This window comes from Neoarius graeffei, chromosome 17 (assembly GCF_027579695.1).
Source record: "Neoarius graeffei isolate fNeoGra1 chromosome 17, fNeoGra1.pri, whole genome shotgun sequence".
In the NCBI taxonomy this organism is placed as follows: domain Eukaryota; kingdom Metazoa; phylum Chordata; class Actinopteri; order Siluriformes; family Ariidae; genus Neoarius; species Neoarius graeffei.
The window spans coordinates 34,598,253-34,621,563 of record NC_083585.1 but is presented as its reverse complement, the minus strand read 5'-3'; the positions used below and the strand labels follow the sequence as shown (position 1 = coordinate 34,621,563).

Sequence of the window (23,311 nt, the reverse complement as noted above, 5' to 3'; positions counted from 1 at the left end):
AAAGTAACACAGGCATGAGGGCGCCCCGGGACATAAAGCAGCAGCCACTACACCATCAACAAACTCAAGTGAGCAAGCGAGTGGGGGCCAGACAGCATCCATACATCCCAGTTTACCAAAACACTCTATGTCTGAGGACCCTCCTTTCCCTCATAAGCACCATTAACAAAAGGCTTGACTAAACAGATATGTTTTCAGCCTCGAGACTGTGTCAGCCCTGTGATGACCTGGCGACTTGTCCAGGGTGTACCCCGCCTTTCGCCCGTAGTCAGCTGGGATAGGCTCCAGCTTGCCTGCGACCCTGTAGAACAGGATAAAGCAGCTACACAGCAAAATCCCCAGTGTTGAATTAACACCCAGAGTGTTGATTTAACACCCTACTGTGTTTATATAGGTCCAATTGGACACAAATTAACTCTGAAAGTGTTAATTCAACACTGAGGAATTTGGTGTGTAGAGATAATGAGATGAGATGAGATGAGACATAAACTTTTAGAGTGAAATGTCTTTAAGATGGGTGGCACGGTGGTGTAGTGGTTAGCGCTGTCGCCTCACAGCAAGAAGGTCCGGGTTCGAGCCCCGTGGCCGGCGAGGGCCTTTCTGTGCGGAGTTTGCATGTTCTCCCCGTCTCCGCGTGGGTTTCCTCCGGGTGCTCCGGTTTCCCCCACAGTCCAAAGACATGCAGGTTAGGTTAACTGGTGACTCTAAATTGACTGTAGGTGTGAATGTGAGTGTGAATGGTTGTCTGTGTCTATGTGTCAGCCCTGTGATGACCTGGCGACTTGTCCAGGGTGTACCCCGCCTTTCGCCCGTAGTCAGCTGGGATAGGCTCCAGCTTGCCTGCGACCCTGTAGAACAGGATGAAGCGGCTACACAGCAAAATCCCCAGTGTTGAATTAACACCTAGAGTGTTGATTTAACACCTTACTGTGTTTATATAGGTCCAATTGGACACAAATTAACTCTGAAAGTGTTAATTCAACACTGAGGAATTTGGTGTGTAGAGATAATGAGATGAGACATAAACTTTTAGAGTGAAATGTCTTTAAGATGGGCGGCACGGTGGTGTAGTGGTTAGCGCTGTCGCCTCACAGCAAGAAGGTCCGGGTTCGAGCCCCGTGGCCGGTGAGGGCCTTTCTGTGCGGAGTTTGCATGTTCTCCCCGTCTCCGTGTGGGTTTCCTCCGGGTGCTCCGGTTTCCCCCACAGTCCAAAGACATGCAGGTTAGGTTAACTGGTGACTCTAAATTGACCGTAGGTGTGAATGTGAGTGTGAATGGTTGTCTGTGTCTATGTGTCAGCCCTGTGATGACCTGGCGACTTGTCCAGGGTGTACCCCGCCTTTCGCCCGTAGTCAGCTGGGATAGGCTCCAGCTTGCCTGCGACCCTGTAGAAGGATAAAGCGGCTAGAGATAATGAGATGAGATGAGATGAGATGATGAGATGAGACATAAACTTTTAGAGTGAAATGTCTTTAAGATGGGTGGCACGGTGGTGTAGTGGTTAGCGCTGTCGCCTCACAGCAAGAAGGTCCGGGTTCGAGCCCCGTGGCCGGCGAGGGCCTTTCTGTGCGGAGTTTGCATGTTCTTCCCGTGTCCGCGTGGGTTTCCTCCGGGTGCTCCGGTTTCCCCCACAGTCCAAAGACATGCAGGTTAGGTTAACTGGCGACTCTAAATTGACCGTAGGTGTGAATGTGAGTGTGAATGGTTGTCTGTGTCTATGTGTCAGCCCTGTGATGACCTGGCGACTTGTCCAGCTTGCCTGCGACCCTGTAGAACAGGATAAAGCGGCTAGAGATAATGAGATGAGATGAGATGAGATGAGATGAGATGAGATGAGATGAGATGAGATGAGACTGTGTCTGATTCCTGAACATTACTTGGAAGGCTGTTCCATAACTGTAGGGATTTGTAAGAAAAGGCTCCCTGATGTAGCCTTCACTATACGAGGTACCAGCACATAGCCTGCACTATTTGATCTGAGTAGGCGTGGCGGGTCATAGAGAAAATAGATGGATGGATGGATGGATGGATGGATGGATGGATGGAGTGTACTTACAGGAACCGGAAACCAGTGTAAAACATGACTGTAGGGAAGACAGGTACTTTTCACTGAGATAGACAGGACAGTTTCGTTTCATGCGTGCAATATTTCCCAGCTGTGATTGGATGAACCATGCAAGAGGGCGGGGCTTTGTGCGTCTGTGCACGCGCGATTGTGATTGTATATGTGTATGCGCGTGCGTGCGAGCGAGCGCGAGGTCGTCGGGATTGAACGCAGAGGGAGGCGCACCTGACCGTGAACAGAGAGGCACGCGCACCACTGCAGGTTTAGACCGGTTGAGCGGTGAGTGAGTCTTTATTCCACTGATCCGCAGCGCTGCGCGTCTGAGGCGAAAATAACCAGACAGGAGCAAATCATCTGTATTGTGTCCAGATGAAACGTGATGAGAGTAAAATAGCAGATAACTGGGCGTAAAGGAAGCATCATGCGCTCATCGGAGACCATTACACGCACTGACACCGGGAGGGGGATTATTGTCACGCGCGCTGTTGATACGTTATGAACGGGTAATGAATGTGAATGTCGCATATTTAAGGTTTTTTTTTTTTTTTTCCTATTGCCTTAGATCACCACTGAAGCGCAGATTGTCTTTGGTTCATCATGTTGACAGGATGTTGATGATGCTCTGGATAAATGTCTATACAGTATGTGGTTGGGTTGGGGTTTTTTTTCTTCTCCCCACCCCCAACCAGCCCCTCTCGGTTTATTATTTATTTCTTTTCATTTTTATGGCGGTCGAGATGCTTTAGGCCTGGCTGATGACGTCACTGCCCCGCTATAGTCAAAGGATTTTGCGTGACATCAGAGGTCGGAAAACTGCGCCAGAAAAGACGCAGACATTTCTCCTGAGACTGAAAACCGAGCCTGCAGTCTTAATCATTACAAGGATGAAACTTTGCACTGAGCATACATTTTATCTTGCATAAACGCTAGTTTGGTTTGAAATCCTGGACATAAAGGCGCAGAATTAAGAAAAGCAGATTGATGGGACAAAGCACTACTGGGGTGCAGCTGTTTACAGTTCCACATGGTTTCAGCTTTCATAAATAGGACACTGGAAGGGTCAAAGATTGTTCTCCTGCAAGGCAGCATCCAGCTGTTAGCTAATTCTACTAGCCCTATATCATAATGATGCAGCTGCATAGATCCAGCTGTTAGAGTGAGACATTCCATTCTTTATGACTATAGCCTATTATTTAAACAAAGTCCAAATTTGGTATTTTCTACCATCTGATGAGAGCGAGAGAATAAATATCAGATGCAGTTTAAAGGTAGTTTATCCAAAATGCCATTTCTCTCACTTGAAGTTGATCTTTAATCAGTGTTTAACAATATTTTTGTTTGTTTTTAACCAGTGTCAAATGCACGTCATTAATGGCTTTCTTTGAGCTGTAAAGTAGCCCGAATGGGATTAGTCTTGTGTTGTTTGAGCCCATTTTGATATGGTGATGTTATGATATCCTATAGCACAGCGCCATATTGATTTTGTTTATTCTTATCACAGCAGTGGCCTTCCTTTGTAATACTGATACCACAGAGGATTGCAACACATTATTATACTGTACTGCGAGCATCCTGCCCAACCTCAGACATTCCCAATGAGTGTTCCTGAAGGTGTTTTTTGATTCATCGTCTGATAAACATAACCGTTTTGTTTATCGCAGGTCAATTTTTAAATGTGTAACATGTCTCTATGTAGTTAAATAAGCTGCGGTTGTAATATGTAACAGTGCAAAGCATACTGTAATATAATGTTTTGCTCATGTTTCCAGCCCTTGCCGTTACTAACACATAATGGGCCTTGCTATTACTAAGATTTAGTCTTAATTTTTCCCTTTTATCAGCAATCTTAACATTTATCCTGCTACAAGTGAGCAAATTAATCTTTTGTCTGGTCTATATATGTCTGATTTTCAGCTTGACCAAGACAATGGACTTTAAAGGTGATGTCCATACAAATGGCACTCCCAAGTCTGGCCAGGATAATCTGTTAAAGAAAAATAACGTGGCTTCCCCAGAGGCAAGAAGTTTTGACATTAAAGTTGGTGATCCCATGGATAAAATTGATGGGAAAAAAGAAGGTATGCAAAATCCACACAGCAAAATCTAAGCATTTTTAATGTCATACTAACAGAAAGTTTGAAAATTTTACTAAAGCCTAGCTACATGTTGACATCATATTAGGAAAATGTTTAAAATGAATGATTGTTTTATTATGCCATTTATTGATCAGTGGCATTTATATTAAAGATAACAATATCCGTAATTAATAATATTGCAGTCTATTTGTACTAGCTCTGACCATAAAATCTAAGCCTGTCAAGCAGTTTTCTAATTTTCTTCTTCACCTGTGATACACCTGACATAGAAAGAGTACAGCTAAGAACTGACATGATCACAGCTGGTTGTGTAATAATAAAAATGGGCCCATGCTCTCTTCCTATTCTCCTCATTTCAGCAACACCCGTCTCTGACTTCCTCTCACATTATAACTGATCAGGAGTATGGATGGGCCCTGGACTATTTTAGGCATGTTTCTCCCTGCCACCATTAATTGGGCACACAGTAAATCAGGCTGTCACATGCAATTCATGAAGATGGCCATCTGATTAGGCCTAAAATATCAGTCTCATTCGGCCAAAGCGAAAAGCTCGATGAACAGAGACTATGTGTATGCCATGGCAAATGTACGATGGTTAAATTATTATTCTCTGTACTGTTTCAGACCCTAGCTTCATTTCTGAATTGCCTGTAGGGCAAATTGGGAGTCAGTGCCAGGCTTCTCTGGGTGAAAATGGCTTTGGCCAGACCTCGAACACTGACATGTATGGTAAGGTCAACTCCTGCACGTCTACAAGGCATTTCAAAAAATTATAAATAAAAACCAAAACGTGATGCTAAAAAGCATAATTAATTAGTGTAATCTGCAAACTTTGGCTTCCATATAAATCTATATTGATATTCAAGTTATCTATGAAAATGCAGACTCTCACTCTTGCTCCAGCTCACTTGCGTTAACCACTTTATCCTAGTCAGGATTGCAGTGTATCAGGAGCCTACGGGATCACTGTGCATGAGGCGGGAATGTACCCTGGGTGGGACACCAGTTCATCACAAGGCACCATACACACCTTCACACAATCATTCACACTTAGCAGTTTGACTGAGCTAATCCAACCACTGGCATGGTTCTTAAGAGGTGGGAGAAAACCCTGAGGAAACCCATGCAGACACGGGAAGAACAAGCACAGAATCTCGGCACAGACAGGACCCTGAGGTCAGGATCAAACTGGGGACCCCGGAAATGAGAGCCGGCAACAGTCCCTGTTGCTGTCCTGAAACTGAAAACAGTTTGATATAATTATAAAAAAAAGGGTTTGTTTTTTTTAAATACAATGTAGACAGTACAATAGAGCCAATACATATTTTAATACATTTTTAAAAGAAACCTTAATATGCTCATTTTAAATGTAAAATATATAATTATGGGAATGCCCGGTCAAAGGGCATACCATGATAAAGGACACTCATTTAGACTGATATTCAGACTATTACTGTAGAATTTTTGCAACAGCCCCAGATGCCTTGAATCCTGACCAGCCTTTCTGAGCACTGAAATATTCCATCCCCTAAATTTACCCCTACAGCATTGTCTAGTTAGCTAAACATTTATCAAGACGATTTCCGTTACATTTTGTAATAATTAATGTTGTTGAGTCAGCACCCCACCCCTCACGCCACCTTTGCCTGGTGTTCCAGGAATAGGCCCCAGATCCACTGTGACCTTGACCGGATAAAGCAGTAAGTGAAGATGAATGACTAATGATAAGTAAGACATTATGAGATTTAATATGTTTGTTAATATTGCTAAGTCATGTTTGAGATATCTAAGGGTACATTTAATCTATGATACAGTAATCACATATCAATTTTGATATGAGAATTTTTTTGGGGGGTTGTGAATTCATGTATGTGAATTCCTGTTTAAATATCAAGCAAGGTATTTAGAAATACAACCCTAAATCAGAAAAATTTGGGACAGTATGTTGAAATTGAAATTAAAACTGAAAACAGTGATTTGTAAATAATCTTTGACCTGAATTGTACAACCTTGATTCCAAAAAAGTTGGGACAAAGTACAAATTGCAAATAAAAACGGAATGCAATAATTTACAAATCTCAAAAACTGGTATTGTATTCACAATAGAACATAGACAACATATCAAATGTCAAAAGTGAGACATTTTGAAATTTCATGCCAAATATTGGCTCATTTGAAATTTCATGACAGCAACACATCTCAAAAAAGTTGGGACAGGGGCAATAAGAGGCTGGAAAAGTTAAAGGTACAAAAAAGGAACAGCTGGAGGACCAAATTGCAACTCATTAGGTCAATTGGCAATAGGTCATTAACATGACTGGGTATAAAAAGAGCATCTTGGAGTGGCAGCAGCTCTCAGAAGTAAAGATGGGAAGAGGATCACCAATCCCCCGAATTCTGCGCCGACAAATAATGGAGCAATATCAGAAAGGAGTTTGACAGTGTAAAATTGCAAAGAGTTTGAACATATCATCATCTGCAGTGCATAATATCATCAAAAGATTCAGAGAATCTGGAAGAATCTCTGTGCGTAAGGGTCAAGGCCGGAAAACCATACTGGGTGGCCGTGATCTTCGGGCCCTTAGACGGCACTGCATCACATACAGGCATGCTTCTGTATTGGAAATCACAAAATGGGCTCAGGAATATTTCCAGAGAACATTATCTGTGAACACAATTCACCGTGCCATCTGCCGTTGCCAGCTAAAACGCTATAGTTCAAAGAAGAAGCCGTATCTAAACATGATCCAGAAGCGCAGATGTCTTCTCTGGGCCAAGGCTCATTTAAAATGGACTGTGGCAAAGTGGAAAACTGTTCTGTGGTCAGACGAATCAAAATTTGAAGTTCTTCATGGAAATCAGGGACGTCGTGTCATTCGGACTAAAGAGGAGAAGGACGACCCAAGTTGTTATCAGCGCTCAGTTCAGAAGCCTGCATCTCTGATGGTATGGGGTTGCATTAGTGCGTGTGGCATGGGCAGCTTACACATCTGGAAAGACACCATCAATGCTGAAAGGTATATCCAGGTTCTAGAGCAACATACGCTCCCATCCAGACGACGTCTCTTTCAGGGAAGACCTTGCATTTTCCAACATGACAATGCCAAACCACATACTGCATCAATTACAGCATCGTGGCTGCGTAGAAGAAGGGTCCGGGTACTGAACTGGCCAGCCTGCAGTCCAGATCTTTCACCCATAGAAAACATTTGGCGCATCATAAAACGGAAGATACGACAAAAAAGACCTAAGACAGTTGAGCAACTAGAATCCTACATTAGACAAGAATGGGTTAACATTCCTATCCCTAAACTTGAGCAACTTGTCTCCTCAGTCCCAAGACGTTTACAGACTGTTGTAAAGAGAAAAGGGGATGTCTCACAGTGGTAAACATGGTCTTGTCCCAACTATTTTGAGATGTGTTGTTGTCATGAAGTTTAAAATCACCTAATTTTTCTCTTTAAATGATACATTTTCTCAGTTTAAACATTTGATGTGTCATCTATGTTCTATTCTGAATAAAATATGGAATTTTGAAACTTCCATATCATTGCATTCCATTTTTATTTACAATTTGTACTTTGTCCCAACTTTTTGGGAATCGGGGTTGTATTTAAAACAACAACAACACAGCAGCACATTATTTGATGTTTTACTTCATGAATTTTTTTTTTCAAAAATAAACACATTTTAATTTTGATTCTTGCAACACATTTCAAAAAAGTTGGTACAGTAAAGCATTTACCACTTTATAATGTAGCCATGCCTTCTCACAACACTTAAAAGATGTTTAGGGACTGAAGACACCAAGTAATGAAACGTTTCAGGTGTTATTTTGTCTCATTCTTCCTGGAAACAGGTCTTAAGGTGTGCAACAGTATAGGGTCGTCATTGTCATATTTTTCATTTCAAAATTCGCCACACATTCTCTATTGGGGACAGAGGAGATAGGCACCCTCTTCTTCCACAGCCATGCATTTGTAATGTGTGCAGAATGTGGTTTTGCATTACCTTGTTGAAATATCCTTGGAAAAGACATTGTTTGGAAAGCATCACGTCACTCCAAAATCTCAATGTACTTTTCTGCATTGATGCTGCCATCACAGAAGTGTAAGTTACCTTTGCGAAGGGCACTGACTCAACCCCATACCACGACAGACCCTGGCTTTTGGACTTGTTGCTGATAACAGCCTGGATGGTCCTTTTCGTCATTGGTCCAGAGCACATGGCATCCATTTCTTCCAAAAACACCAGGAATACTGATTCGTCTGACCACAGTACATGTTTCCACTGTGTAATGGTCCATCCCAGATGCCTCTGAAGTTCTGAAATTCCCCCAGATTCCTTGAATCGTTTAATGATATTATGCATCATAGAGGGTGAAATACCCAAATCCCTTCCTATCTTTCTTTATGGAACATTGTTTTTAAACATTTCAATAATTTTTTTCACTTGTTGACAAAATGAAGCTCCTCGGACCATCTTTACTCCTCAAAGACTCAGCCTTTCTGGATGCTGATTTTGTACCAAATCATGATTACAATCACTGGTTGACATCACCTGTTTCAAATCACATCATTTTTAAATTGTTCTACCTCATGACTAGCCCTAAACTGCCCCCATCCCAACTTCTCATCTCATCTCATTATCTCTAGCCGCTTTATCCTGTTCTACAGGGTCGCAGGCAAGCTGGAGCCTATCCCAGCTGACTACGGGCGAAAGGCTTGGTACACCCTGGACAAGTCACCAGGTCATCACAGGGCTGACACATAGACACAGACAACCGTTCACACTCACATTCACACCTATGGTCAATTTAGAGTCACCAGTTAACCTAACCTGCATGTCTTTGGACTGTGGGGGAAACCGGAGCACCCGGAGGAAACCCACGCGGACACGGGGAGAACATGCAAACTCCACACAGAAAGGCCTTCGCAGGCCACGGGGCTCGAACCCGGACCTTCTTGCTGTGAGGCGACAGCGCTAACCACTACACCACCGTGCCGCCCCATCCCAACTTATTTTTGGAATGTGTTACAGGCCTGAAATGCAGGGATGGCTGTACAAGTATATTTTAAAAAATGAAATGAAGTTGACCAGGGGGCGGCATGGTGGTGTAGTGGTTAGCGCTGTCGCCTCACAGCAAGAAGGTCCGGGTTCGAGCCCCGTGGCCAGCGAGGGCCTTTCTGTGTGGAGTTTGCATGTTCTCCCCGTGTCCGCGTGGGTTTCCTCCGGGTGCTCCGGTTTCCCCCACAGTCCAAAGACATGCAGGTTAGGTTAACTGGTGACTCTAAATTGACCGTAGGTGTGAATGGTTGTCTGTGTCTATGTGTCAGCCCTGTGATGACCTGGCGACTTGTCCAGGGTGTACCCCGCCTTTCGCCCGTAGTCAGCTGGGATAGGCTCCAGCTTGCCTGCGCCCCTGTAGAAGGATAAAGCGGCTAGAGATAATGAGAGAGATGAGAGAGAAGTTGACCAGTCAAAACATGAAATAGCTTGAGCTACCCATTTTGGTACATTTCTTCTGTTGTGCTCTGCAGGTTTCACCCAACAAGGAATGAATCCAAGTGCTAATATGAATGTAGGACTGGCCCCCTTTCAGTCCACTAAACCTCCCACCATGGCTGAATCTCAGAAGACATCTATCCTACATGCTAATGAACCACCAAATCCTTTCCTGGCCCCCAGTAAACCATCTGACACAAGCACTCACAATATCTTGGACAAACCTGCAGGTAAATTTCAACTCTACTTAATGTATCTACCACACTGCAGACCTGTGAAGGTAAGATAGACTTTCAGTATTAACTAAAAATTAACCAAACCATGTCACTATCTGGAATTCAAACATAGGTCATTGTGCCCTTAAAAATAACTAAGATTATGTTAACTTATTAACTCAAGTTTGTGGTTATTATTTCACTTTAGAGTGACCAGAAATAAAATTCTAGATTTAATCTTATTAAGGATGAGTCACAATGTTATATTACATTTAGACAGTATTTTCACCATTTTCATCCATCATCCGATTTAGAAAAAAAATCAAAACTTTTTATGAGCTCATAATTTTCCCTTAAATTGCAAACATAAAATAAAATTAAGATATTTAAAAGCAACAAAAGAATAAAGATGATCTATAATGTGTAACTTTGCTGATTATAATGTGTAACTTTGCTGTATTGCACTGTATCGACAGTCAAGTAAACAATTTTAGCATCTTTCATGACTTTTTTTTTCTGTGCTCCTTGACTTACTAAAGTATTGTGTGTGTAAAATCGCCTGCTGTCTTGATAAAACCCACAAAAAATGTGTAAGCTGATTTACCAGCAGAGCGTATGGAGAAAAGTGTCTTTTCATATCAGCAAAACAGCATGTCGTCTGATTTGTAATGATTAACACACTACCAAAGGTGCAAAGAACCTCATAGTGTCAATTCAAACAGATTAATTCTCCACCCATAATGTGATTTAATAAACCTGAATGTCACTTCAGGAATGATGATTGTATGCACAGGTTAATACCACAGTCAGGCAAGTATTAAATTCACAGAAGTCTGTTTCTGACAGTTGAAGAAATAAATTATACCATTCGCTAAGTATTACAAATGGGAACATTCATTTAAATTGTGGCGCAACTGCAAAGTGTTCACCCAGTTGTCCAGTGATCGTGAGTGTAAATCCTGATAATGCCATAACCAACTGTTACTGGGAGCCTAGGGAGCAAAATTGGCTGTGCTGTCTAAGTGAGAGGGATGGCATACTGTCTCTCCTTTGTCAGTCGTGGGCATCAAATCATCAGAAACGTTCTCCAAAACACGACCTGATTTTTTACACAGTAAAGTTCGTTTCATGGTGTATTCACTGAACATTCTGACCTTTGATGCCGTTTACACAGATCCTTTGAAAACATTTTTCCTCAGATATACACCGTATTAACAGACTGCACACACGTCAACAGTTATTTTTTGAACATTTTCTGACAAGTCTGACCTTTAATCACCTTTAAATACTAACATGCATCTTTGATGCTGAAATCTAAACGCCTCTTTTGACTGTACATTTCTAGCCAGCTGAGCTCTACGTACATTTCAAAACAGGTTTGATAGCTTTAACTTGTATATGTTAAGATATAGCTGCAAAATAGCTAACTTTTCTTCCATTTAGTTGCAAATGTTGGATGGTGATGTCATTTCATTTATCTCTTTACGATGTTAGGGGCCTGTGGTGTATAGACGATGAATACAGTGTTTCTTTGACCTTTATATTCTAGGGTTATGTATTGGTGATGCATTTTGTTTCCAACTGTTCACAAATTATTTGCATGGTGACAAATGACACTTCCTCTTCCTCTTTGCAAAATCAAGAAGTATGCTCTTGGACAGGTCAGGCCATGCTCACCCATTCCCCCAACAAGGCAGAGCAGAGTCCCTCAGAACTTTTGGGTTACCAAGGGGCTCTGCATAAAGATGTCACATCAGATGAAGGGTCAGATGAGGCTGTACAGCAGAAGAGGAAGAAATGTGAAGCTAGTGAAGAGGCATATGGTCTCTTGGAAAGTCTCAGATCTCCTGAGAAAACCCAACCTAAAAGCTCTAACCAAGAAGACTGTTCATCCCCTGGTAATGGCGAGAGCTGGAAGAGCGAAATTCGAGAGTGGGGTGGTGGACGGATCCAGGCGAAGAAAAGTAAGAGCAGAATGAAGCTCCCTGAAGAGTGGGCCAGTTTACCAAATACAGGTAGCCTCTCTCTTCCTACTGACCCAAATACTGCAATGGACATAGATATGGATATGTTTGTTCCTAACATGTATGAAGCCAAAGACCCTCCTACTACTTTTGTTGAACAAGAGGGTTCATTGCCTTCTTTTACAACTACACTTCAGTCAGCTATCCCAGCAACAATAATTCAGGAGAATACCATCTTACTGTCTAACAGCCCTGATCTATCCCAGAGCAATCAAGCCTTGACCCCGAATCTCATCTCTGGCCTTGAAACTACTGTACATGCCATCTCTAGCCCACATGCAGACACCAAAACCTTCCAGAACAATTCATCTGTAAGTGGTCTTTCTGCATCAGACCCTTCCAGCATTGTAGTAAGCCAAAATCATACAGGTCCTGCTTCCCTCTCTTCTCAAACAAAGCATCAGGAACCACCACTGGCAAAGTCCCACCAAGGTTGGTGAAGAATATATGGAGATGATTTCCTTAGTGCATGGCTCAAAGAAGTGGGCCCTCTTCTGCTTACATGTGGCTGTAGTTGATAGGAATACCACATTCATTCTAGTATCATATTGTAAAACATATCCATGAAAGTTGGATTAAAGTTGAATGGCAATAAAAACCTCCAGTATTGAATTAACCCTTCTTCTAACTGCATAATGTTCTTTTTAGTTTCACTGTAGTTAATGAAAAAATATGTAGTAACTAAGCAGAATAATATACTTTAAAATAAATACTTAAATAACAACCCAAGAGTTTAATCACTATAGGGGTTAATTAAATACTTGGTATTTATTTATTTTTCAGAATATAACTCACTGATAATATTAGTTAAAAATCTGTCCTCAAGCACCAAGTTAGTTTTTGTTGCCAAGTTGCATTATTAGGAGTTCAACCTCTGTTCCTCTGTAGTAGTTTTAACTATATGGACATTCTTTAGACAGGAGTCAGTCTTAAGTGTCCACTGGTCTGTCTGCTTAAGTCAACAGTATTACAAATCTGATTCAAACAGTTATCCAGATTTTTTTTTTCAAGGGTATGTTTTATTGGGTTTATGCAGATTTGTAAAGTCAGTACATGTCAATAGCCAGCATCCATCCATTATCTGTAACCGCTTATCCTGTGCAAGCTGGAGCCTATCCCAACTGACTATGGGCGAGAGGAGGGGTACACCCTGGACAAGTCGCCAGATCATCGCAGGGCTGACACATAGAGACACAACCATTCACACCCACGGCCAATTTAGAGCCACCAGTTAGCCTAGCCTGCATGTCTTTGGACTGTGTGGGAGACTGGAGCACCCAGAGGAAACCCACGCAGACACGGGGAGAACATGCAAACTCCATACAGAAAGGCCCCCGTCAGTCACTGGGCTCGAACCCAGAACCTTCTTGCTGTGAGGCAACAATGCTAACCACTACACCACCGTACCACCCCTTAATTGCCAACATAATGGACAAAACAAACATATTACCAAATACATGCTAACTTCTTATTAGCTACCTCAACTACTCTGTATTCACCTTATCCACCTCTTTGTCCACTCCACAATGTCAGAGGGCAGTTAAAAACACATTTGGTAGGTAGTATTGACTTCTGCATACACATTGTGACCTTGACTAGCTAGCAACAACGTTCTTTGTAGTTAAGCTCAAATTTAGCACTCTGTTCTGACCTTATAAAAATGACTCATGTGGTTGAGCTAACCAAGAAGCAAGATCTTGCTGCTGAAATATGACTCATTTGTCATGGAAAGGATTAGAGGAGACGATACAGTATAATATTTGGACCCAGCAAGAGTCTAACTCTAGAACACTGTTTCTCAGGCCTCCTTCTGGAGCCCCCTTTCCTGCATATCTTCTAGCTATCCTTGCTCCAAACACACCTTATTGAAATGAGTGTGATGAACATGTTCTTGGATAATTCCGGTGTGCTCAGCTACTCAGAAGTGCCACTGATGAGTTGAGTCAGGTAGGTAGAGCAGTGAAAGATGGAAAGCATGCAGAGCAGGGGGGGCTCCGGGAACAGGATTGAGAATCATTTTAGTGATTCTAGAATCTAATATTCTAGCATTGCTAAGTCCAGCCCATATTGCATGCTGTTCTATAAAACTAGATTGAAAATTAAAATCATTACAAAATCGAAAAGGGCGAGACTGACTATGGGCGAGAGGAGGGGTACACCCTGGACAAGTCGCCAGATCATCGCAGGGCTGACACATAGAGACACAACCATTCACACCCACGGCGGTGTAGTGGTTAGTGCTGTCGCCTCACAGCAAGAAGGTCCGGGTTCGAGCCCCGTGGCCGGCGAGGGCCTTTCTGTGCGGAGTTTGCATGTTCTCCCCGTATCCGCTTGGGTTTCCTCCGGGTGCTCCGGTTTCCCCCACAGTCCAAAGACATGCAGGTTAGGTTAACTGGTGGCTCTAAATTGACCGTAGGTGTGACTGTGAGCGTGAATGGTTGTCTGTGTCTATGTGTCAGCCCTGTGATGACCTGGCGACTTGTCCAGGGTGTACCCCGCCTTTCGCCCATAGTCAGCTGGGATAGGCTCCAGCTTGCCTGCGACCCTGTAGAACAGGATAAAGCGGCTAGAGATAATGAGATGAGATGAGATGAGAAGAGACAAAATCGAAAATGAAATGGAATGTTCATGTCTGAATGGCATGACTTCCAGAGACTGTTTAGAGGACAGATGACTTTCACATCTGTGACCAGTTAAGGAACAAACGAAAGAAATATTACATTCGGGTGACCCCGAAGATGAATCACTCTTAAGATACAGAGTCTACTGGAAGTCTTTCTCATGCAGACTCTGGAGCTTTGAACTTAATTAAGGATGAACTTTAAGGCTGAACTCCCTGTGATGCATCAGTGAATAAGACAGTGCTGCATGAGCGCTATTTGGGTCCCAGTGACCAAAGTGTGAATGTTATTGTTGCTGATTTATACAGAAAATGTTTCTGGGTAAATTTCTGACTAGTGATCTTCACTGGCTGATATTTACTGCATGTAATGAAATGCCAGTGCTGTCACAACACACAGACTGCTGTTCAGTGCATCATACAGTATAAGCCTTTTCTCTGGATAACAGCCAACTTCCTTCCTTTCCTTGCAGCTTTTCCTAGAGTGCATTTTTTGTATTTATTTGGTGTGTCTCGCATGAGCTGTTTAACGATGTATATTTTATTTAGTTTTACTCCTCCTGACAATTGTTTACATGAAATGAATTACTCAAACTCTTTTTTTTTGTCCTGTGACAACTTGCTTTATCAAAGACAAAATATCTACAATAGATCCATCTATTAATAATGATGCATTGTTTTTTTTTCTCTCTTTCTCTTTATGGTTTGCATTGTTTGATGAATACTTCATATAAAACAGGTAAGAGATCTTCTTATATTGTCATTTTGTGATTATTATAACCTCCCAGAATGTAGTAGCAGCATGTGTTCCCTGTGAATTATGAATGCGAATTTACAGTGAGAATGTAAGTTTCATGAAATTATGGCCACCAGGGTTCACTTGGAGTCTCTTGAAGCCTTTGAGGTACAAATTGCCCTGTCATGCAAGTTGCCGTTACACTGTTTAAAGAACAATTGTGAGATTTGGCACAAGAGAGATCGTATAAATATCTGTGGGACAGCACGGCTCAGGTGTGCAACATTAGTTATTATCCCTCGAGCTCATCCCCGAACACCCAGAGCAGACCCACACTAAACCATGCTAAAACATCTGCCACACATGTTTCCATTTCGAAGTGCAATCATTAGAATTATTACTTGGAATATTATTGATTGGGAAGTTAATTATCAATTAAGCTGTATATTTGACTACATATTCAACATATTTGTTCTTTTCATCATTTTGGCAGATAAACACAATACATTCTGTGGTCCGTTTTTACATTTTTTTAAAATTATTGAAATGTGTGCTGTAGAAATGATATTTTTTTCCCCCCTGAATAACAGAGTATTTCTGTGAGACAAAAAAATCCCTGGTCCTGAGATGAGACACATAGGCCTTGAAAGAGGACAAATGTAGGTGTAAGTTAGTACATATATCCAGATCACATTTTATAAACAAGTTCTTCGTCTTTTTAAAGTGAAAGAAGACGCTATTGGAAAAGAGAAGATAGAGAAAATTGACACTTCACTAAAGACAGATCCTTTGAACACACTTGTAAAAGCAGACAAACCTGAAAACACAGAGAAGACTGATAACAAGAACGCGGACAATCTGGGCAAGATCCAGGAGACGGAGAAACAGGACTCTACAACTGAGAAGAATGGAAAGCTTGAGAAAGTGAGTAATGTTGAAGAGGCAAAAAAGGTTGTGAAGGAGGAGAAGAAGAATGGTAGCGAAAAGGTGGACAAAACGGTCAAGAACGAGAAAAATGTGAAGGCTGCCAAAGAGACCAGCAAACCCACTGCAGCTAATGGAGCTAAAGACTTGATCAGTCCTGATAAAGTTAAGGTATGTCTGGAGGAAGAAGGATAAAAACCTTGCTATACCAGTATGTGTGGTTGTGTTCAAATGTTTGATGGCATGACAAAAAATTGAGGACTTCAAGGAAAATATTTTTCATAATTTCTTACACAGTTAAGAGAGTGTTTGATACTAAGATACTCTTTTTTGTTCACCATGTTTACATATGGATGTAATATGAAAACAAATGCAGTCAAACAAACAAAACTCAGCAAAGCCAAGCTCACATTCCACTGGAGAAAATTCTGGTGCCCACACCTCCAGTTCAGCAAATAAAAAAGGCCCTGCGGCAAAGAAAACATCTCCTACTGGCACCAAGAAGCCTCCTGGTATCACCTCTACCCATGAGGCAAAGGTGGGTAAACATTTTCTCTCAGGTTTTGTGGTTATTTGGGCAAGACAGATGTTCTCATCCAGAAATAATAATAGATGATAATTGAATAAATATGATTAGTTATATAAGTTAAATAAAAGTTAAATATGAAGAACACAAGCTAGATTTAATTGTAAAAAATGTAGTATAAGTACATTGTTATTACATAGTTATGAAAAGAAACATGCTCAGACACCAAAGTATTGTGTATTCTTTTATTTCAGACCTCAGAGAACAGGACTCCAGTCCAGCAGAAGCCTCCAGTTCCAAAGTTTAATGGGGCATCAGCTCCAAAAGGCTCATCTGGTACCAAGACCAGTAGCTCCTCAGGTAGCATTTAGCAAACAAACAAACAAACAAACAAACAAACAAATTTAAAAAATCAGAGCAAAAATGACATCATGAATGAATAATTTGTATAGCATCATTTTTGGAATAATATCTAGTTTCTATAATGAAACTAGAATGTCATATTCGGTTATATATAAGAAATATTCTAATGACTGTAATTCAAATGTTACTAGTTCTATGACAAGAGCAATAATTGCCTTATGCTCTATGTATTTTCTGCTATGCTTTTAAATAATCTTTTTTTTTCACCTTGCTAAAGTTAAACCCGCAGTGAAGAAGACCCCTGCAAATGCAGCCAGTGCACCAGCCACTGATGGGACTCCAGCCCCTCGGCCCTCCCGCATCACCAAACCCCCTGTGCCCAAGCAGGTGCCACTGCCAAAGAAGCCCCCAGTGCCACGAGCACCACGCAATACTCAAGTCCCTAACACACCCCGGCCTGACCTAAAGAACGTGTCCTCAAAGATTGGCTCCACAGGCAACATGAAGTACCAGCCTGGTGGAGGCAAGGTACAGTGGTCCAGGGGAAAGATACTACTCTGGGGTAGGTTTCCCGATAACGTCGCCCTTTAGAGCTAAAGGGCGAGTTGAGAGACTCTCTTAAACAACGAATGTTGTCTATGTACGTGGTTTTTCCGAACTCATTCATGAGAAGTCTAAAGAGCAACAGGACAAAGAGCGTCTTTGCAATGCACATCCCTGATATAGTTGCTAAAGGCAATCATACTGTCGTTGCTGAAGGCATTAGTAGTTGCTATATCCAGTCGTTAAGGTTACATGATGTTCATTTTTAACCAAAATCTAATGAAATATAAAGTGTTTAAAATAAGATAATATATAGTATCATCTGGAAGCATTGCATATATTATTTGGTAATTAATTAATTAAACTATTTTACGTTTTGGGGCGGGCGGCACGGTGGTGTAGTGGTTAGCGCTGTCGCCTCACAGCAAGAAGGTCCTGGGTTCGAGCCCCGTGGCCGGCGAGGGCCTTTCTGTGCGGAGTTTGCATGTTCTCCCCGTGTCCGCGTGGGTTTCCTCCGGGTGCTCCGGTTTCCCCCACAGTCCAAAGACATGCAGGTTAGGTTAACTGGTGGCTCTAAATTGACCGTAGGTGTGAATGTGAGTGTGAATGGTTGTCTGTGTCTATGTGTCAGCCCTGTGATGACCTGGCGACTTGTCCAGGGTGTACCCCGCCTTTCGCCCGTAGTCAGCTGGGATAGGCTCCAGCTTGCCTGCGACCCTGTAGAAGGATAAAGCGGCTAGAGATAATGTGATGTGTGTGATGTGTGACGTTTTGGGGCAATTTTTAAAATTCCAAGCATGTTTTTAATTAAATGAACAAATGTTCAGGCAAACGAATGAGCAAATAATAAGCTAAATAATTAAGTAAATGTGTTCCCCGTGCTCGCTCATTTCACTGTTACCCCCCAATCATGCAGTCAGGATTATTTCAGCTGTTATCCACAATGCCAAGTGGGCAATGTTCTCCCTTATACGTGTGTGTACGCGCATGTAAGAGAGAGAGAGGTTTTGATCTGTGTAGTGTGTACCTAAGGAGGTTGAATTGACCTCCCTATAAATTGACCCTCTTATTTATCTAATATACATATATATATATATATATATATATATATATATATATATATATATATATATATATATATATAACCCTTCTCTCTCTCTCGCGCGCGCGCGCACACACACAATGTTAGAGGTGCAGAAATATGTCTCATTTAGATTAGATTAGATTAGATTAGATTAGATTAGATTAGATTAGATTAGATTAGATTAGATTAGATTAGATGGAACTTTATTGATCCCTTTGGGAGGGTTCCTTCAGGGAAATAAAAAATTCCAGCAGCATCATTACAAGATAAACAGAGAATAGAAAATAGAGAAAACTTCTAGATAAATTAAGTATTTACATATACAAATATAAAAAAAAACCCCCACTAAATTCAATAATCACTTGCCTAATGGAGTTTAATTTGATTAAACTATGGCAATATCAGTGTGACATTCCGATATCCATACATAATTCCATAACACATTGAAATATATTCATAATTTTTTTGCATATATTTATTTAACAATTAACTCGATGTACTTGGAATGTACAAGAAAAATAATTTAACGCCGGCAGCAGATTCAGCACCAGTTTCCCCCGTTGACTGTGAGAGTCCTTCGGAGGTGCATGCGCAGTCTGTGTATTCGGCGGCGAGCGAGTCGCTCTTTGTTTTGAACAAGTGGTCCGGGTCTCTCGTAAATTCTGAGCAAACTACGATGGGCTACGATGTTGTTCAGGAAAACCACGTTAGCTTGATGATGGCTCTTAAGAGGTCATTTAAGGCTCGCTTGGCCTTAAGAGGCTTTCGGGAAACCCACCCCTGTGTTATAGCATTTTTATGACTGTAGAATTGTTCTTGTCTTACCCTAAATATACAGTAAGACAAAGACTAGATATCTAAAATAATTTCCATTATTTCATGCATGAGATAAAACAATTCTTTTCAGCCATCTACATATAAAAATTGACTCTAATCTTTATGAACTCTCAAGTGACTTAATAATTATTTGTAAAGGTTCAGATAGTCCACAAAAAACTGGACTTCAGCCACATCACATCCCGCTGTGGCTCCAAGGACAACATCAAGCATGTCCCGGGAGGAGGAAAAGTAAGTTTTCGTATCTCATTAGCCATTTACTGTGAATTCAAATGGAAGCATTTCTTGAGCTTAATACTGTAATTTTATATCTTTCATTCATTCTCAACCTAGACAGAACCATATGCTAAGGTCATGATTTGTGTGTCTACATGTGTATGTGCCTTCAGACCTTAATAGTTTTCAACAATACAGAAAACTTTAACAGGTAATGTAAAACAATTACAGGCGGCACGGTGGTAAAGTGGTTAGCACTGTCGCCTCACAGCAAGAAGGTCCTGGGTTCGAGCCCCGGGGCCGGCGAGGGCCTTTCTGTGCAGAGTTTGCATGTTCTCCCCGTGTCCGCGTGGGTTTCCTCCGGGTGCTCCGGTTTCCCCCACAGTCCAAAGACATGCAGGTTAGGTTAACTGGTGACTCTAAATTGACCATAGGTGTGAATGGTTGTCTGTGTCTATGTGTCAGCCCTGTGATGACCTGGCGACTTGTCCAGGGTGTACCCCGCCTTTCGCCTGTAGTCAGCTGGGATAAGCTTCAGCTTGCCTGTGACCCTGCAGGACAGGATAAGCGGCTACAGATAATGGCTGGATGGATAAAACAATTACCATAGCATTTCAAACTTTTCATATTTAATGAATATGAAATTGGAAAGGAGTTTTTTTTTTCCCAAAGCCTCAGCGTCTTAGAGGAATAGCAATAAGAATTTTTTTCTACTTGGGCTACTATTTTCCTGCCCTGTTTCAAATCAGTTATGAAATTTAGAGGTCAGTTTTCACATTTTAATATTGAGGTAAAGGGACTGAAAATCTTTCATTTAGGATTTATCTGTAGTATAACAGAGAACCTAATACCCTCTACTGGACTAATTTTCAGGTTCAGATTCTGAATAAAAAAGTTGATTTGAGTAAAGTGACCTCAAAATGCGGCTCCAAGGACAACATTAACCATAAGCCAGGTAAGAGACTGATTTTATGCTGACTGTTCTGTATAGTGTGAATATATGGAGAGCATATTTTGTTCCCCTAACCACTGACCCATAATAGGTGGTGGTAATGTGAAGATTGAATCTCAGAAGAGCAAGCCCAAGTCCAAAACAGGATCAATGGACAATGTGGGCCAAGAGCCAGGAGGTGACCATGCTGAGGTAATGAAAGTCAGAAGAGTGTATCACCTGCAGTGTTTTTACATAAATATATATTGAATTTTAAAGGATATTAACTGTTTAAGGATTCTCTTAGTCAAATGCATGAGCAAGCGTATGTATAAATAATGTAATAATTAAAAAGTTATTCATAATTTATTTGTACAAAAGAGACAGTTGCTATAATCAGCTGTCCGACTAGCAATTTCAGCTGTCCAAAATATGAACAAGTTTAACTGAACTAAAATCAGTGTGTGACTTGATTAAATCTGAAAGACAAAAAAAAATGTAGGCATTTATTTATGTGTAATCTGTTTACAGAGGGTAGGGGATCAACAGAAATCTGAAGGAAGCCCACCTGCTCCTGCAAGCCCACCCATTAAGACCAATGGAGGGATGAAAGAGAATGGGCTTAAAGAGAGCACTACTGTACCCCCACCTGCACCCTCTGAAGGACAGGGACTATGGAATACTCAAAGTCAAGACAAACACATCCCTGCCGCAAGTAAGTACAGAGCAGGTACAACCCTGATTCCAAAAAAGTTGGGACGCTGTGTAAACTGTAAATAAAAACAGAATGTGATAATTTGCAAATCATGGAAACCCTATATTTCATTGAAAATAGTACAAAGGCAACATATGTTGAAACTGAGAAATTTTATTGTTTTTTGAAAAATATATGTTCATTCTGAATTTGATGTCAGCAACACATTTCAAAAAAGTTGGGACTGGGGCATGTTTACTACTGTGCTGCATCACTTTTACTTTTAACAGCACTCTGTAAACATTTGGGAACTGAGGAGACCGATTGCTGTAGTTTTGAAAGAGAAATGTTGTCCCATTCTTGCCTGAAATACAATTTCAGTTGCTCAACAGTTTGGGGTCTCCTTTATCGTATTTTGCACTTCATAATGCACTAAATGTTTTAAATGGGAGATAGGTCTGGACTGCAGGCAGGCCAGTTTAGCACCCGGGCTCTTTTAATATGAAGCCATGCAGTTTTAATATGTGCAAAGAGCGGTTTGGCATTGTCTTGCTGAAAGAAGGAAGGCCTTCCCTGTAAAAGATTTATGTTTTACACAGTGTCCCAACTTTTTTGGAATTGGGGTTGTACTCTAGATGTTCTATGACATCTGATGTCTGACATCTCCATGTCCAGTCCACATCATCTCAAAATATTTTTTCATTAATGTATATAAGGGGTCTAAGCTTGGTTTGTTAAGAATTTCTTTATTATTCAGAGTCACCAACTTGATGGACAGCAGCGACCTAAAACCTAGAAATGCCTAATGTGGTGGAAAAGTGCATTATCAAATCAAGCACTTGTGTGATGATGGTATTATAGCACAGCCTTTTATGTTATCCATTATTGACTTTAGCTTAAATCTGAGCTCAAATGAAATGACTCTTTAAACTGACAACTTTACAAATGGACGTGTTTATATATGCATGTTTATGTGCTTATTTTCAGGCTGTGTTGGTTGATCTCAATTCCTGAAGGGGCTCGAAATGAGTGCATTATTAAACTCAGGCACACTTGGAGGTTAAACCTTCTTAACTGTAAAACAGAAATATGTGGTGTAAGACATGTTCCTAATTTCCAAATGGATTAAATTACATTAAATTATAATAGTTGTAGATTGTTCTAATAAAATAAATGTTATTTCAAATTTATCGAAACAGTTAATAATAATTTATCAGTTTACTTATGCTATACCTATTCCTTGGTCAGATATTGACATTTAATGCATTTAAACTAAGGTCTTTTAAACAAAATGCCAGAAATTTTGACTTGCAGTATCATTTGTATAAAATTTTGACTAAACACAATTATTACCCATTGCCATTGCCTGTCCCAAGCCTGGATGAGAAGGGAGGAGGGTTTGGTGTGGGATTAACTATCCCACCCCATATAAAAAAAACTTCTCAGCTACAGAAACGCCAACAAGAAAAACGCCAGACATCTCTGCTCTGGGGAGAGGAAGTGCCTCTTTAAGAAGATGATTACAGTTACATACAGTAGCAGTGCAAAAGTCTTAGGCACCTGCAATGAAATGCTGTAGAGCAACGATGCCTTAAAAAACTAGAAAAGCACTCGGAGAGCGCAGACCTCCGCCAAGAATCCTTTAAAAAAAATCCGGGATCCAGAAGGTGATCCGGATCACCGCCAAAATTTAATGGATTGTTACTTGTGCCCAGTCACACCTCTGGAAAAAAATTTCAGAGCAATCCGTTCATATCTTTTTCCGTAATGTTGCTAACAGACAAACAAACAAACAAACAAACAAACCAACGCTACCGAAAACATAACCTCCTTGGCGGAGGTAATAATGAGATTAAATGTTTCTACATTTAAAAAAATACCATAAAGATCAGTAAGCAGTAATGCATGAAAAAAGTGTTCGGTGTGATGA

General features: G+C 41.1%; 1 protein-coding gene across 1 annotated transcript; it reads left to right on the top strand.

Moving 5' to 3' along the window:
* The first annotated feature begins 3,992 nt into the window (after positions 1–3,992).
* LOC132901138 (microtubule-associated protein 4-like) lies at positions 3,993–22,382 on the top strand. The gene is made up of 13 exons (XM_060943492.1): positions 3,993–4,143; positions 4,788–4,892; positions 9,704–9,898; positions 11,530–12,339; positions 15,970–16,358; positions 16,564–16,725; positions 16,968–17,073; positions 17,354–17,604; positions 19,679–19,771; positions 20,630–20,711; positions 20,800–20,900; positions 21,219–21,402; positions 22,369–22,382. The coding sequence occupies exons 1-13, from the start codon at positions 3,993–3,995 to the stop codon at positions 22,380–22,382; spliced, it is 2,643 nt and encodes an 880-aa protein (XP_060799475.1).
* Positions 22,383–23,311: the final 929 nt, after the last annotated feature.

Coding starts and splice junctions, on each gene's coding strand:
- LOC132901138 (XM_060943492.1), top strand. CDS start 3,993: ATGGACTTTAAAGGTGATGTCCATACAAATGGCACTCCCAAGTCTGGC. Junction 16,726..16,967: donor CCTCTACCCATGAGGCAAAG/GTGGGTAAACAT, acceptor CTTTTATTTCAG/ACCTCAGAGAACAGGACTCC. Junction 17,605..19,678: donor ACCAGCCTGGTGGAGGCAAG/GTACAGTGGTCC, acceptor TTATTTGTAAAG/GTTCAGATAGTCCACAAAAA.